We start from the raw sequence: 16080 nt of genomic DNA, 5'->3' as shown, positions 1-16080 counted from the left end.
TATTTGTAAATATGGTTACTGCATTATTTTTGGATAAACATAAACAGGTTAAATAGAGTTAAATGAAATGTGTAACAGATTAAATTAAATGTTCAAAATGACCACCTTCAGCACGTATGCAGACCCTTATTCTTCTATCAAAGGAATTCCGAACTCTTTGAAAAACAGTTGGATCCCTCCTTATTTCTTCGAATCCGTAGATTATTCTTTGTCTTAAATCAGCAATATATTATTGACCGCATTTCTGTAAACTAGTGACTTTACGTATTTAAATCGAAATTATGGCAGAGATGGATAGGGCGTGGAGTCCGATTGCCTGGCCCCCAAGAGCACAAGATATGAATCCACTTGATTTTTATCTATGGGGTCACGTAAAGTCACTAGTTTACAGAAATGAGCCCAATATTGCTGACTTAAGACAAAGAATAATCCACGGATTCGAAGAAATAAGGAGGGATCCAACTGTTTTTCAAAGAGTTCGGAATTCCTTTGATAGAAGAATAAGAGTCTGCATACGTGCTGAAGGTGGTCATTTTGAACATTTAATTTAATCTGTTACACATTTTATTTAACTCTATTTAACCTGTTTATGTTTATCCAAAAATAATGCAGTAACCATATTTACAAATACCGGAAAATTAAAAAATAAAAAGTTTAAAAATAAAACATGTAATTATGTTGAAACACTGTGAAATAAATTCTAATTCTAATTTATGAAAAATATATATACAATATAAATTTCAATTTTTTAACATAAAAGTGGTTATAACTCGGAAACGACTTATTTCCGAACTTATGTTTATATAGCTTTTTTCCTCCTTTTTGGCTCTTGAATCACCTCCTAAAGTATTGGCTTCGATTTTTTGGACACCCTGTAGGTATAATCTTTATTTTAATTTTCATCCTGAATTTTTTTACTTAAATTTGTAACAAAAATTAATTCATCAATTTTCTTTTATGCAGAATGATTTTCAAGATATCGTTCTCACTGATGCATTGTTATCCATGCATCAGCTGAGAAACATTGGAATATATGTAACCGATTCTCGAATTGTAACATATGGATACGATGGCTTGATTATAGTCAGAGATAACATGGAACTTCGCAAAGTGATTGCAATTTTTATGCCACACCATCGTACTCAAGGAGGCGTGAAACGTGCAATTTCTTCGCAATTTGGAGAAATGATCGTTTCTCTTGGTAGAAACGGCGATCTTGTTGCCAATCGAATTCGGTATTTTATCTTTATTTGTTCCTTGAAATCTCTATTAACAAAATCATTTATAAAAATGGATATAAATTAATTTAATTGTATGACAGCTTATCAGAGACAAAAACAAATTTAACAGAAACCGAAACTATGAATGTGCATTTAACGATCGAGGATTTTACTTCTGATCCAAACGAACAGTGTGATCAAGGAAAAAAATTCTGGTTGGATAGTATAATCGCCGCTAAATTGAAAGCAGAACACGAGGAAGCTCTACCTCTACAGGCTTCTATCTTAGCCAATCTCGAGAAAATTAAAACGCAAGTAATGTCTTTTTTTTAGGATTTAATTTTGTGGTCTAGGATTAAAATAAGTTTTGCAATAGATATGTAAGCTTCTCGATATAAACGAAAGCAAACCACTGGATGCCCGTTTGCCGATCTCGGCTTTCGATTTGGATCGCGAGGCTCGACAGCGGAGAATAGAAGAGGCTCGACTTGAACGAGACAAGTTGCATCAAAACCTTGAAGAAGATTGCGCTCAACGAGATCAGGTGGCATCGAATCTATGTGAAATATTCTGGGAACCGCTGCAAGTTAAACCATGTGCTCTCAGATCAATTGGTGGTGATACAACCGTTCAAAATTATCCTCTCGTCGCATCGACTCAAAAGATGAAGGAGTGGGATAAACTTTCTTCGGATACTGAAGAATTTTTGTACAGGTACTATTTTTGTCTGTTATCTTTTTATTTCTTTATTAATCATTTTTCGTATTCTGGTAATTAATAATAATCGTAATAAATACCTTCTCTATTTTCTTACTATAATATATGTTAAATAATGTAATAATTTAATTGATGTTGTAATGTATTTAAGAATTTATAGAAGCAAATATTATATATTATAAGTTTACGAATGTAAGATATTATTAAAATATTATAAAGAATAACAATTTTTCTAGTTATGATGTGTATGATGGATTAGTAGATAAAGAAAATGATTCAAAACGAGAATCTACAGTAATTTCTGATAAAGAATCCCCAATAACTAAGACCGAAAGCAAAACATATCAAACAGCTAAGAGATGGCATACACTCGCAGATGATGATGAAAAATTGTGCATATCGGGTATCACAACGCATAAATGGATTGAGGATGAAAGCACAACTTCAACACATCAGCTATTGACTCCATGTGACAGCAATCTCGAAGTTATCCTGCAGAAAGACGTTATCATTGAAAATCGAGAGCGTAAATTAAAAGTACAGTTGCCTTAAATCTATTTGACACTTAATTATACTAAGCAATACTAATATTTAGATATAATTATACTTAATTATTACTTTATCATAAAAACTTACGTAATATCAAAATTACTTTTTTTAGTAAATATTTTTGGTAAATATATACAATTATTTTCAAATTTCTATAAATCGAATTTTTTTAAACAGCTGCATTTTAATAAGCTCTTCGAAGAAATGAAACGCGCAAAGGAATGCGTATTAAAATGTGCAAAGGAACGCATCGACAGGCTTCAATATTGCGCGTCTGAATTGAAAACGATGTTTAAAATAAATTCCGTTTTGGAACCAATCGAGACTCCTTCTTGGAATGTCGACGAAATACCTGACTACGTAATTACCGTAAAAGATCACGAAGTATTTAAAAAGTCACAACAAAAAAAATTGAAAATAATTGAGGATGGAGAAGATAAGAGTAAAGACAAAAATACCAGTAATTTTTATAAAATAGCTCTTGAAAAAATGATGGATGGTGTATTAGAACTTAAGTAAGTCAATCAAAATTTGAGAAATAATTGCACAAGGATTAATGCAAATAGACTTTTGTATATTTTCTAACAAAAATTTGATATTTAACATTCAAAATTTAAAAAATATTCTTAAGATGGGAAGATGAAGTAAAAAAAGAAATACCTGTGCCAGACTGTCTAATTACGAAGAATTCTTCGAAATATACCGAAGAGGATATCGCAATTATCACATCGTATAAGTCCAAAGTGCAAGTGCTGCAAAGAGAACGAGAAAAATATAAAGCTACCTTGCAGGCTGATATTGTAGAAACAAAAGGTCAGTCGAGCCATTTAAAAATAAACTTATAAACGTGTTCATTAAAATAGAATAAGTGTCTTAAAAATAATCTGTATACTGTATGCTGTTTTCATTGAGATAAGTAAAACATTTTAGACGCCTTGCAGAGAGACATCGCCGCATTCAACGACAAGTTAAAAGATCTGGAATTAAAGAAGATACAAATTGAAAGTGCAATCCTTCAGGAAAGACTGACAAGGTTACATGCGATTCGAAGACACCGCACTATGGTTGACGGCAAAGAAAAAATCGCTCGTTTCACTGACGAGGAGTTAGCACCAACAACGCAAGAGGCACGCAGACTCGCCGAGGAATGCAATTCGCTGGAGATGGTCGTGTCAGAGCTAAAAGTTCGATATGACAACCTTTGCAAGGCGGATAAACGTCAGGAGGCCAAGTTCCGCGGTGAATTCGCAGAGGTGAAGCAGCCGATAGTAGAACACTTGTTCAGGCACTACAAGAAGCGGCCCAGGGCTGGTCGACTGACTACCACGTCTGTCACGTATCTGACAGAGGTAACGAAATGCGTCGTAAGTAGTGAGAAGTCAGACATCTTACCACACGAATGCCTGGATTTCCTCAAAGGCATGGATGCTTTGGATTCAATGCCTCGAAATTTACCACCGCAAATTAACGTTGAATATTGGCAAGTGATGTGTAGATTGAGGAGGATGAAGGTTGAAATGGAGGTGAAGGTAAGGAAAAAAGAGAAATAATCACTTATTTATGAAAATATATACGATTGTCCTGCGTATATGTATGACATATACAGATCAATTAAAAAGAAACCAAACTATAAAAATTTGAATATTTAGATAATTTAAATCTGACTTCTATCCCCTTCAAAATAATTTTGAGTTACGTGAAGACGTTTGTCTCAAAAGACCGAAAACTTCAGTCAAAGACATCCAAGCTGAATCACAAAAGCTACTTAACACGATTTAAGGATGAAGATTTCTAGAAAACGCTTGGCATGGCGGAAGCGGCGGATTACTCTATAAATGTAAAAGGAAACTGTTTTAAAGAGAATAGAGGTCAGGTTTAAATTAGATAAATATTCAAATTTTTGTAGGTTTAGTCGGATTTCTTTTTTGATGAATAATAATTGTTATATTAGGTTGAAGATTTTTATCTGTTATTCAAAAATAAAAAATAAAAAAATGTTAATTTCGATTTATTGATATAATATTTAAAAGTTTCGAGATAAAATAGAATAGCATAGGTTTTATTTTCTCTTTCATGTATAATTGTATAACGACTTTTTAAACTGACTTTAAAAAAGAGAAGATGTAACATTGCCAAAAAGATCGAATAATGTCGAAGGTAACATGTTGCGCGGTAGAGGTGGCCGAAGCGGAGCAGACGCTGTTGTTTTATCAGAAAGCGATGCAGTCAGCTGATAACGCCGTAGCATGCAAGAAAGTCAGCTTGGATGACAGGGAGAAATCCTTGATGCAACTCTCGCAGGAAATGGAGATTCAACTCGTCTTAAAAATGGGCCAGATCGAGGTACCGCTGCGAGGTTGTCCCTCTGACTATGCAAACGCCGTTCTCGTTACGTGCGACGAACTTTTACGGGTCAACGATTGTATTGTCGAAACTGGAAAACGCAAACTGGCGGCTTTGCATAAATCCATGCACTTGCAGAAAGTCTTGTCACAATATGAATGGCAGCACGTTTGCGCAAAGATGACAATGGAGGATCTGCAGCGGGACTTGAAGGATATCCGAGAGTTCAAGGTATAAAGATTTACAAGAAAACGTTTCTCTTTTTATAAAGTGTATTATATTATTATTATGGTAATATTTTTTCTACATGGAAAGAACGGTTTTGCTAACGTATCTAAAAATTTAACTACATGTAGCTAAATTTTTACAAACTTCAACAAAATTGTTTTTTTCCATTCACAATACAATTCTATCATAATACAATTATTTAATATGTCACAAAACTACTGTTTATGTAATTTTAGATCACGAGAAATGTGCTCGAATTTTTGACCAACTCTCCCTGTAGTGTAAATTTAGAAAGAGATTACGAAAAGATGCAAGCCAATTTGCGAATATTTCGAAACGTGAGTACCGATTTATTATTAATTATTAAAACTCAACAAGTTTACAAGTAATTCGAGAAATTTAAAATCTATTTCCAGAAATTTCGTGAATTGTTAGAATTAGAGCAAGTACGTCTGAAAGAAGCAAAGCTGTGCATGGTTAAGTGGAAGAAAAAGAACGATAAGATAGCACAGGAGATCAGAACAAAGTCGTCGGACGTTGAGAAGCGTCGCAGGTTGCTTGACGATCCACATCGCAAAAGGGACGAAGAGTCTCGAAAGATAAGACTTGCGGCGATTGCGAGACGTACTAAGCTCGTTATGAAAGCAGAGACTAATTATGAGCAGTTGCTAATCTTGCATGCTCACCTCGAGGTTTTAAAGTTGCGAACGTATCCGACCTTGCAGTTTAAAACCGCATAGTACTCATGTGTCGAGGAAAAAGATCTCATACGAGTATCGAGAACGTCAGCATTGCGGCTTAATGTTGATTTAATTTTCTCGACATTATTATAATTTATAAAAAACTGTTTTTTTCTGCTGAATAATAAAATTGTTCTATTTATGCATTCATGGAGAAGATTATTAACAGAGTATACCGTGCTCTGAGTATGAAATGTATCCTTAATCAGTTGGTTCACTGAATTGTAGATTTATGTAAATTCATGTGTAATATGTATGATAATGACGATAGTTTCGTATTACGTTTGTCATTGATGCTTATTATTTCGATCTCGATCTTGCGAAAAATTTTATACGTGCAATGAAGGAAAATTATTGGTTCCGAGAAACGGATAAGGAAAGTCGTATTACTGCGTCTGAACATTTCTTAGTAAAAATAAAAAAAAGATACATACTCATACTATATTTAAAGATACAGTTGTTTATTTTGTTTGAAAGCCGCAGAGGGACTGAATTGACCTAATTAATTAAAAATGATGTGAGTCATAATTGGAACTTATATAGATTTTGGTGACCTTAGAAATAATTTTAAAAAATAGTGTTTTCTGAAAAAAAAATTTTAACGCCGATATTCATTGTTGATTTTTATATTTAAAACCGTTTTAAATATAATCTTACGACGTCATAAGTAAGTCACAGATCCGTATTAACATCTTAAAATATTACTTAAGATGGTCTTAAAATAAAAATGAACTATGAAGACGGGCCTTTATCTAATAAGATTTAGAAGCAATACATTACATCAATACTTTATTTGTGTTTTTCAAATAGCTTTGTATTATATAATATATTAGAAATGTATAATTGAACAACTAGAAAAATTTTTAAAGAAATTAAAATTACTAGCAAAAGTTTTAGTAAGTCCAAAAATCCATATGTTCCTTTAGCGTTACAAAAAATATGTGTACCTCTGTTACAGTTTAATACTATATTTTTTCTAATATTAAAAAATTTATCGATAAATTTTTCAAAAATAATTAAAATTTTTAATAAAATTTTTAGCTAAAATGTATCTTTTACTTCTTTTCTAAGGGATGATAATTTTTTATAATTTGTTTATATACTATATGTTTGTATTGTAGAATACAGAATACTTGATATTTTATTTTATCGTATTTGTTCGTATCAGCATTATTATTATTTATTACTATTTTCCTAGAAAGAAATCTTGCTACAGAAGCAATCGTGATATCATGCAATATTAACATCACTATCGAAATAAACTATAACCGATATTCTTTCCTTGTCGAAATATTTTATTTAGTGATTAGAGAGCTATCGCGAGATAAATCACGACAGATGTTATTGGCAAGACCACATGATAACGATATTATAACCAGGACTGAACATGTATTTGAAATACTTTTATTTGAAAAACAGTATTTGTAAGATTGTATTCTGTACAATTGTATTCTGTATTTTGTATTTCAACGGAGCATATGAAAATATTACGTATTTTTTTTATTTAAAATCGAAAGTTTTTTGTATTTTGTAATTCAAATAATAAGATTGCTCAATTGTCAATCTTAATATTTGAAATACAAGATACAAGATACAAAATACGAAATACATTTGTGTTGCAAATACTGTGTTTTAAATAAAAGTATTTCAAATACATGCCTAATCCTAATTATAACATTGGGATTTTTACTTTCCACAATGCAAAATCATGAATTGTCGTCCACTATTTGCAATGATCTAAAATACTTTTTCCTCTAACGGTTCGTCTGCCACGAAGGATATTCCAATTTGGCACATGCTAAGATATATACAGATAGATAGTGAATCATGATATTACATGCTGATCATCAATCAGGCACGCATTTATAGTGTCTTCACATCAACATTCGTGCTTCCGTGAGTTGTATAATGATTTATCGATAAGAATCTACATCAACAAAAAACAAAAAATAATTCATTACTCTTACATTTATATAATCCGTTTGAAAAACTGATAGGTAGACTATAAATATTATTTTGCAGTTATTTTAAATTATCACTCTCTTGTTATGAAAATGAACACTGCGCAAAAGACTGTCGTGTCACAGACACGAAAATTACTCACTATGTAAATAAAGGAAATAGACATTGCAATAAATTTTATTATTGAAAATGAGTTTGACGTTAAAAATTTAGAGTAAGCTGTAATTATCAATCTTTAACTTTATTAAACATTCACATAATTTCAGAATTCTGAAGACTAAAATTTAAAAAAATAATTTAAAATGAATTAAATTAATTTCTCAATGTCTTTATCGCGGAAGATTGTTATCTCTGTTTACAGGTTTTCATTAAAGTAACAATTGATTATTATCAATTGCTATTTTAATGAAAACTTTTTTGTTTACATAATGCAATTTCATGTTACTTGGCAGACAACCAATTAACTGCACTTTCGTATTGATAAATTTATTTTTTAATAGATTATTCTTTATAAACTCATGCAGTAACACTATATACGTATATATACAATGGCGTGCAAAAATTTCCAGCCAATGATATTTTGTACTTTAATTTATAAAAAGAAGCCTGATAAAATTTTAATCATTATCAAATGTGTTAGTATAAGATTTTGTTACCCACATCTTGTACTGATACCCGATGATTAAAATTTTGTCAGGCTTTTTTTATATAAATTAGAATATATACAAAATGTCACTGACCGAAAACTTTTGCACGTCACTGTATATATATATATAAAGCAATCATGTTAATATTATTTATATCTCGCGGTTCAGAGATTACATACTTATCGAGTGCCATTGTAGCGATAAAACATAAGCGTGAACATTACATGGTTATTTATTCAGCTTTTATTGATCTATTAAGAAAAAAAGAGAAGAAAAGAACTGAACCATCGTCGTAATGATAACGGGGGAATTACTGTCCAGTACTTTCCTTGTGTCAACGAAGATCCACGCTGTTTTAACTTCGCGATGTGCATTTTAACATGACAATGCGTGTTTGCGTGTGTCGCATCTTCGAAGAGCGAAGGACGCGAATTCGCCAAACAAAACCGAGGACATGGGTTAAACTTGAAACGAGGAGGCAAACGAGGACCGGACTGATGGAAAAATATCGCTTCAAGGTTTCCCATCCATACGATAATGGATAAGGAACCCATCCTGGAAAATTACCGAGAATGTTAACGACCGCAGTCGAGCCAAGTCCGACCGAGGATTCAGCGATATCTAGCTCCTATAGCATTTTTTATGAACAGAGTGATATTTCTCTCATCAGAAACCGGAATAATTTTTTTTTATTACAAATTAATTAAATGCTATAACATTTCTTTTTCTTGACATCTGAAATTGAAATATTACTTGTTAAATATTATTTGTTAATTACAATTATTTTAATTAATAAGACTATTTGTTACCTTTATTAGATATTTCTGATTACAAAAATTATTAATATATGTCCCAATAAATTTGTGTTACAGTTAAATAAAGCTTATTTTAATTTGTGACTATGTATGATGGGACTTATAAACCATACAATGTCGCTAAAATTAAGTTAAATCAAAATCAAAATTGAGATCGAAAAATAGATTATTTATTTAATTTCCTATACTTTAGATAAAACAAACTCTAAATACGTTATATTTTTATTACATCGCCGTATAATTAACATACAAATATAATACTTAATAAATTGACATAAAAGTAATTAATCTTCAACATTACAAAATGATTCATAAGGTTTAGATTTAGTTTTTGATAAAAAATAACGCTATATGATTCTTGGATGCTTTTCAAGACACATCCTGTATATTATAAGGTTCCAAAAGCAATATAATCCAAGCTCGAAATTATATCGCTTTTGGGATTTAAAGAAAAATTATGTCTGTTGACGTATATATATACTTGCACTTGATAATAATAATTTTCAAAACACTGTAGCACTGGGACAAAAATCTGTCTTTTCCTGAAGGGAGATACGCGACGAGGCTTGAAAGTGCCATTGTCGCGGGAGAGGCGAGAAATCGAATAGATAATGAACGATGGCGTCATTACGCGAAACGAACGAAGAAAGAACGACGACGGGGATCGCGAAGCGATAGAGAAGAAGAGAGGAGGAAAACGAGCGAAACTCCTTCCCCCTACTTCTCTTTCGCGAGCTGAAGTACGAGGAAGAAAAAGACGCATCTATATAAGGACGTACTTAGACCGCTACTCCGGACGGTCTTGACAAGTCGTCGCCGATCATCTGTCTGCGGCCTCACCTGGACTCTGCCTTATCTTCTAGATTTCGCTGATTTTTTGAGGGAAAATCGTATATCATAATCCGCAAAGTGCCATCATCAAGATGCTGCACAGATTCGCGGTACTAGCGATTTTCGCGGTGGCGACTGCGTCCGCTGGGAATTCGCCACGAGTGTGTAAGTACTTTATGCAAATTAAGGGTCTGAGTACAAGAATTGTAATAACGGTCGTAACGCTTACTTAGAGACTTAAGTTGTAGACGTAAGTAACGCACAAGATTTGGCGTATGACGTACGACTTTTCTGTTGGAGAACATGGCAATAAGTCATACGTCATACGCCAAAGTTTGTGCGTTACTTACGTCTACAACTTAAGTCTCTAAATAAGCGTTATGACAATTCTTGTGCTCAGACCCTAACTAATAATTCAAAAGTATATCAAAAATATACATTACATCAATTATCTGAATAAATAAGAATTTTTAAACTGTTTATTTTCTCCGATTATATTTGTAAATTTGAATATCAAGCATGATCTATACTTCTCATATTTAATCATAAAATTTTTTTGTAGAATAATTAATAAAAATTTAAGAGCTATTGTATATTTTTTAACTCCCATAATTACATAACCATAAAATTTAAATGCTTGAGTTTAATTGTTAGACTTTTAACATAAATATATCCTAAACTACTATAAATAAAATCAAAGATGCATAATATGATATGACATGCAATATTCGTGTTATGTTTAGTCACAATGTGCATCCCGGAGAAATATTCAAAGGAATGTGTGAAAATGATGGAAGAGTCAGCAAGCAAAGGTTTTCCGATATCATGCATTTCCGGACGCGATCGATATGACTGTATCGAAAGAGTCGGCAGGAAGGAAGCAGACATCGTAGCTGTAGATCCAGAGGACATGTACCTTGCAGCGAAAAATAAATTGGCTGAAAAGGCTGGATACAGTATCGTTGAGCAGGTAATATATTCAACACAATACTCCGAAATTTATTATATTCAAGAAATAAATTTTTAATCATTTAAATCTGGCATAGTTAGAAGAAACAAACTTAAAATAAACTAGAGAAATAAAAAGGAAATGCGATCAAAATTTAAATGTAAAAAAACTAAAAAATGCAATTCTTTTTGCCGATAAATATTATTTCTAAAATGAAAAGAAATTATAATAAAAAATTAGAAATAGTATCATGTAAATGTATAATTTGCATTGTAAAAATATATTTTTAAAAAATTATTGGATTATTTAAAGAAAAAAAACTATTTTTAAAAAATATTATTTGTTAACTTAAAATATTTTGCAGATATAATTTTGTGATCCTTCGAGAATAAGATATTTAATCAGTTATAACTCGAAATTAGACTGATAAAAATAAATTAAATAAGAAAAATAATCCTATTTTCAGTCGAAATATATTTATGCAAAAATTTGGCAAATACATTTTTTGTTCTAAAACTGCAAGTCGATTGAATGTTCGATATTTAGTTTAGAATATAATTTATGATATAAATTGTTGAGAAAAATATGTTTTTTTTTCTGTAGGTGAGGACGAAGGAAGAACCTGATGCGATATATCGTTACGAAGCGGTAGCCGTAATACACAAGGACTTGGACATTAATAACGTTCAGGGCTTGAAAGGTCTTAAGTCCTGCCACACTGGTGTGGGCCGTAATGTCGGCTACAAAATTCCCATCACGAAGCTCACCGCGATGGGCGTGTTGACTGACATCAACAACCCGGAATATTCCGCTCGCGAGAATGAACTTCGCGCTCTAAGCACACTCTTCGACAAAGGTTGCTTGGTGGGCACATGGTCACCCGATCCTACCATCAATCAGAGGCTCAGTAAGTGGCAGTAATCTTCGAAATTTGCGGCGATTGTGTCATATAGGTGCAGCAAACAATATCATCAATTGAAATAACGCGTATACTTAGATCGACTCGCTTCTTTCGAGACACTAATTTTCTTGTGTTTATTTGAAGTCAATTTGCAATCGTGCGAGTTAAGGTGACCGTGGCTCAACAAACTGCGCTGCGAATGAAGGCGTTACGTTAAGTAGAAAGTAAAATTACGTTGCGTAACTATTTCTTCTGATTGCAGTTGACTTTTCTCTTCCACATATGGCGAAATAATTAAAGTATACATATTGATAGATGCGTCGAGTTTTATTCAATATTTATTTTTATCTTTATGAAACTTGACACATATTTAGAATTCGTGGATTTTATAAATAAATATTCTACTTAAAAAAATACTTTTTAAAAAATATTAAAAAGGCTAATCGAGAAAAATGGAATTAATTTTTTAATTAGATATTTTATAAACATTTGACTATTACTATGATATTGTAGTTGAAGAGAACTTAATTAAGTTCACGTCCTGCACATTAAATTTATTTGAAATATATACTATTAATTAAAGCAAGAGTTACATTTTTTACATGTTGTCCTATTTATTCTACCTGTGTTATTTTACTATTACTTTCGTTCTTTCAGAGGAGACGTACAGCAACATGTGTGCTCTATGCGAGAAACCAAATGTGTGCGATTATCCGGACATATACTCTGGATACGAGGGAGCTCTACGTTGTCTGGCTCACAACGGCGGCGACGTCGCTTGGACGAAAGTCATCTATGTGAAACGTTTCTTCGGTCTGCCCGTCGGAGTTACTCCGGCAATGTCAACATCCGAAAACCCGGCTGATTTTCGGTACTTCTGCCCAGACGGCAGCAAAGTGCCTATCGACGCAGATACGAAACCATGCACGTGGGCTGCCCGACCGTGGCAGGGATACATGACCAATGGGGCTGATGCCAACAATGCGGAAGCAATCCAAAGAGTGCGTGATTTGTTTCCTAAGAATCTATTTTACATGTTTTTAATAATTAATTGAGTGTTACATGCAATAAGAATGAGATTGTCTGAACAAAAGCATTCCTATATTACGTGACGTAGTACCAGAAATTTTAAAAGATGTACATTACAATTTGTGATAAATATTTTATCATTAATTTTAACTTCTAGAAAACAATAATTAATTTTCTCAGATATTAGCAAAAATTCACATTATTAAATAGTTAATTAACATTATTAAATATTACCATAAATTAATTATCATAATAGAAATGAAGTGCACCAAGAATTCTAAAAAAAAAGATTTAATTAAGAAATTATTTTTTTAAATAACATGTTACACTGCATTGAACAGATTGCGATTTAACTTTGGAACGTTTTTCAGGAATTGACGCAGCTGGGTCAGCTTGGCGAAAATGAGAAAGCAGATTGGTGGGAAGATCTCTTGCTTCTCAACGAGAAGACTTTGGCTGTCGCTGCACCGCCAGTATCACCGGATGAGCATTTGCAAAGCGCGAAATACATGGACGTGATCGAGAGGAATTCCGGAGCTCCGGAAAGGAACGCTCGTTGGTGTGTTTGGGACGAAAATGCGTTGAACAAGTGTCGCAACCTCGCTAGAGCCGCTTTCTCCAGGTATAGTCACGAGACACGTAAATGTCAATTTTCAATCAATTTAACTTGGTGTCTCGTTTTGAAACAAATTTAATTTCTTGTCCTATTATCTAAATCTAATTAAAATTAAAATTCGTGTCATAATTGTCTATTATCTAAAATCCAACAATGTTTGCTAATTAAATATCGAGAACGTAAATAAATAAGAGAAACCGATTTTAAGCCTTGATAGAAATTACATTGATTAGATTATGAAAATGCAAACACTCTTATTATACTTTGATATATATATATTATATGTATCATAATCTATATAGAGACGCCAGACCCCGATTTGATTGCATACTGGAAAAAGACGAGACTGAGTGCTTGAAGGCTGTCAGGGATAACGGAGCGGATATCACAGTAATCGACGGTGGATCAGTAAAACGTGCAATTAATGAGTACAACATAAAACCAATCATCGCTGAGACATATGGTGAGGGATCCACGAAACTCAGTGAGCGACCAGCACTTGCTGTTGTCAAGAGTGGCTCCTCTATAAATGGATTAGGTATGATACTGCAATCTATAAACTCCGTAAAATTATGTGATGAAACATATAAGAGCAATTAAAAATAGGAATTAATTTTACATTAATAAAAATATTAATTTAACAAAAATAACGATATCGAGGCAAAATTTTAAGAAAAAATGTGTTATTCGAATGATTAAAAAAAGTTTGCAGAAAAATTTGCTCTACATAAATTTGAAAAAGCCTATACAAATTTCTTTCATGCATAACTGTCAATATTCTCATTCACAGGCGACCTTAAAGACAAACTATCTTGTCACAGCGGTTACGTGGGCGACTTTGCTGGTTACAATGCACCAGCTCGCATACTCAAACTTAACGGCCTTATTAACGAACCTAGCGAAATAAATACCTTCTTCTCTAAATCCTGTGCACCTGGTGCACCTCTCAATTCAAAATCCTGTCAACTGTGTGTTGGTAATATCAAGACCGATGATGATCAGGCAAAAGAAGCAACGAAATGCAGACCTACGAATGCTGAATATTACAACGGCGGAAAAGGAGCACTCAGGTAATGTCATCCCTTTATTATTTTTTGTGCAAACATCTTTAGCTAATTTATATATAAATAAAATAAGAATTACTCGATTTTACTTAAATAAAATAAATTGCGTAAAGTATTTGCGATTTGATAATAAGAATAATATATTTACGGAGAATTTTATTATCTCCAAAGAGACAATATGTTAAAGAAAATGTTTAATTTCTTTCAGATGTTTGAAGGATGGCAAGGGTGACGTTGCGTTCCTACCTTTGACAGCTTTGCAGCAACTCGGTAAACACAATTGTGTTAAATAAATTACACATGTAATTATACTTATGTCTGGACGTTATATATCAAATTATAGATAATGAGAAAGATGCCGCTGGCAAACTCGAAGATTACATCTTGCTCTGTCCAAATGGTGGTCAAGCGCCCATCAACGAATGGGAACGTTGTAATTTAGGTTTGGAGCCACCAAGAATAATTGTTAGCTCAGCCGGGAAAGGTCCGAACGCTCTCGAAGAATTGAAACATGGCATTTTGGCTGCGAGTACATTGTACTCCAAAAATCCGGATCTGCTACGCCTCTTTGGTGCCTGGGGCGACAAGCCCAACGTATTATTCAAGGTAAGGTCATCATTTCCTATTTGGCTAAAATAATAATTATTATTTAATTATAATTAAAGTCTAGTCGAATTTATATTGTGTATCACAAATAGGATATATTAAATCTAATACATTAAATATTGTACTACTATTATAAATGCAAAAATATACTATTATGAATAACAAGAATATACTATATGAAATTATATTTTAGATGAAAAATTCAAAGCTAACAATTTATTATATATAGTGTCATAAGAAATGATTACATCTTCCTTGCAACATGTTGTTTTTCAAATTCGATGCTCATATACAATTAATTTAAATAGCTGTTTATTGTATGAAAAGTAAATGTTATGTCATTATCTTTAGGATGACGTGAAGGAACTAATGTCCATCGATAACACGTGGGACAAGTGGAATCCTTGGGCAGATATTCAACAAGACTACGGCACTCATTAAAACTTGACGATTAAGAATTGAACACTACTTGATAGTTTTTGATTATAGTATGTGATATTGCTACTCTGTTGCTGTTGCTGAAAAATCATTATTAAGTCATAATATATGAATAACCCGAGAGGACTGTTAGATAAATAAAATACTGTCGATAACCTCGCTTATGTTTACGCACTGACAAGTAGCATATTACCGCGATAGAGATTACACATTTCAATGTCATGTCACGACCAATCTTTTAAGGAATAATATTGAGCGTGGAGACTTGAATCACAAACGCTTGCTTCTTTAAATTTTCGATAATAAAAAATATATTTTCTGAGCATGCATGTACATTACATTGCTTCCTACATCATCTTTATAAAATTTTTTTTTAAATATATTTTAAGTATCTTTTTATAAATATTTTCAATATAAGAAAGCAA

The 16080-nt window shown here is 32.5% G+C and overlaps 2 protein-coding genes across 2 annotated transcripts; both read left to right on the top strand.

Moving 5' to 3' along the window:
- The first annotated feature begins 1884 nt into the window (after positions 1-1884).
- LOC108726194 (cilia- and flagella-associated protein 43) lies at positions 1885-5797 on the top strand. The gene is made up of 8 exons (XM_018453632.1): positions 1885-1934; positions 2174-2474; positions 2664-3001; positions 3118-3299; positions 3417-4015; positions 4644-5060; positions 5294-5395; positions 5474-5797. Exons 1-8 carry the CDS (start codon positions 1885-1887, stop codon positions 5795-5797), a joined length of 2313 nt encoding a protein of 770 aa, XP_018309134.1.
- Positions 5798-10000: 4203 nt separating this feature from the next.
- On the top strand, positions 10001-16002 carry LOC108726214 (transferrin 1). Its single transcript, XM_018453656.1, has 10 exons — positions 10001-10217; positions 10796-11022; positions 11605-11908; positions 12560-12903; positions 13303-13553; positions 13850-14085; positions 14338-14617; positions 14820-14881; positions 14955-15217; positions 15569-16002. The coding sequence occupies exons 1-10, from the start codon at positions 10145-10147 to the stop codon at positions 15656-15658; spliced, it is 2130 nt and encodes a 709-aa protein (XP_018309158.1). The 5' UTR covers positions 10001-10144; the 3' UTR covers positions 15659-16002.
- The last annotated feature ends 78 nt before the right edge of the window (positions 16003-16080 follow it).

Source organism: Mycetomoellerius zeteki, unplaced genomic scaffold (assembly GCF_001594055.1).
Source record: "Mycetomoellerius zeteki isolate Tzet28-1 unplaced genomic scaffold, Tzet1.0 scaffold4, whole genome shotgun sequence".
NCBI classification, from domain to species: domain Eukaryota; kingdom Metazoa; phylum Arthropoda; class Insecta; order Hymenoptera; family Formicidae; genus Mycetomoellerius; species Mycetomoellerius zeteki.
Note: the sequence above shows the minus strand (reverse complement) of the source record. Positions and strands in the feature narration are given on the sequence as shown.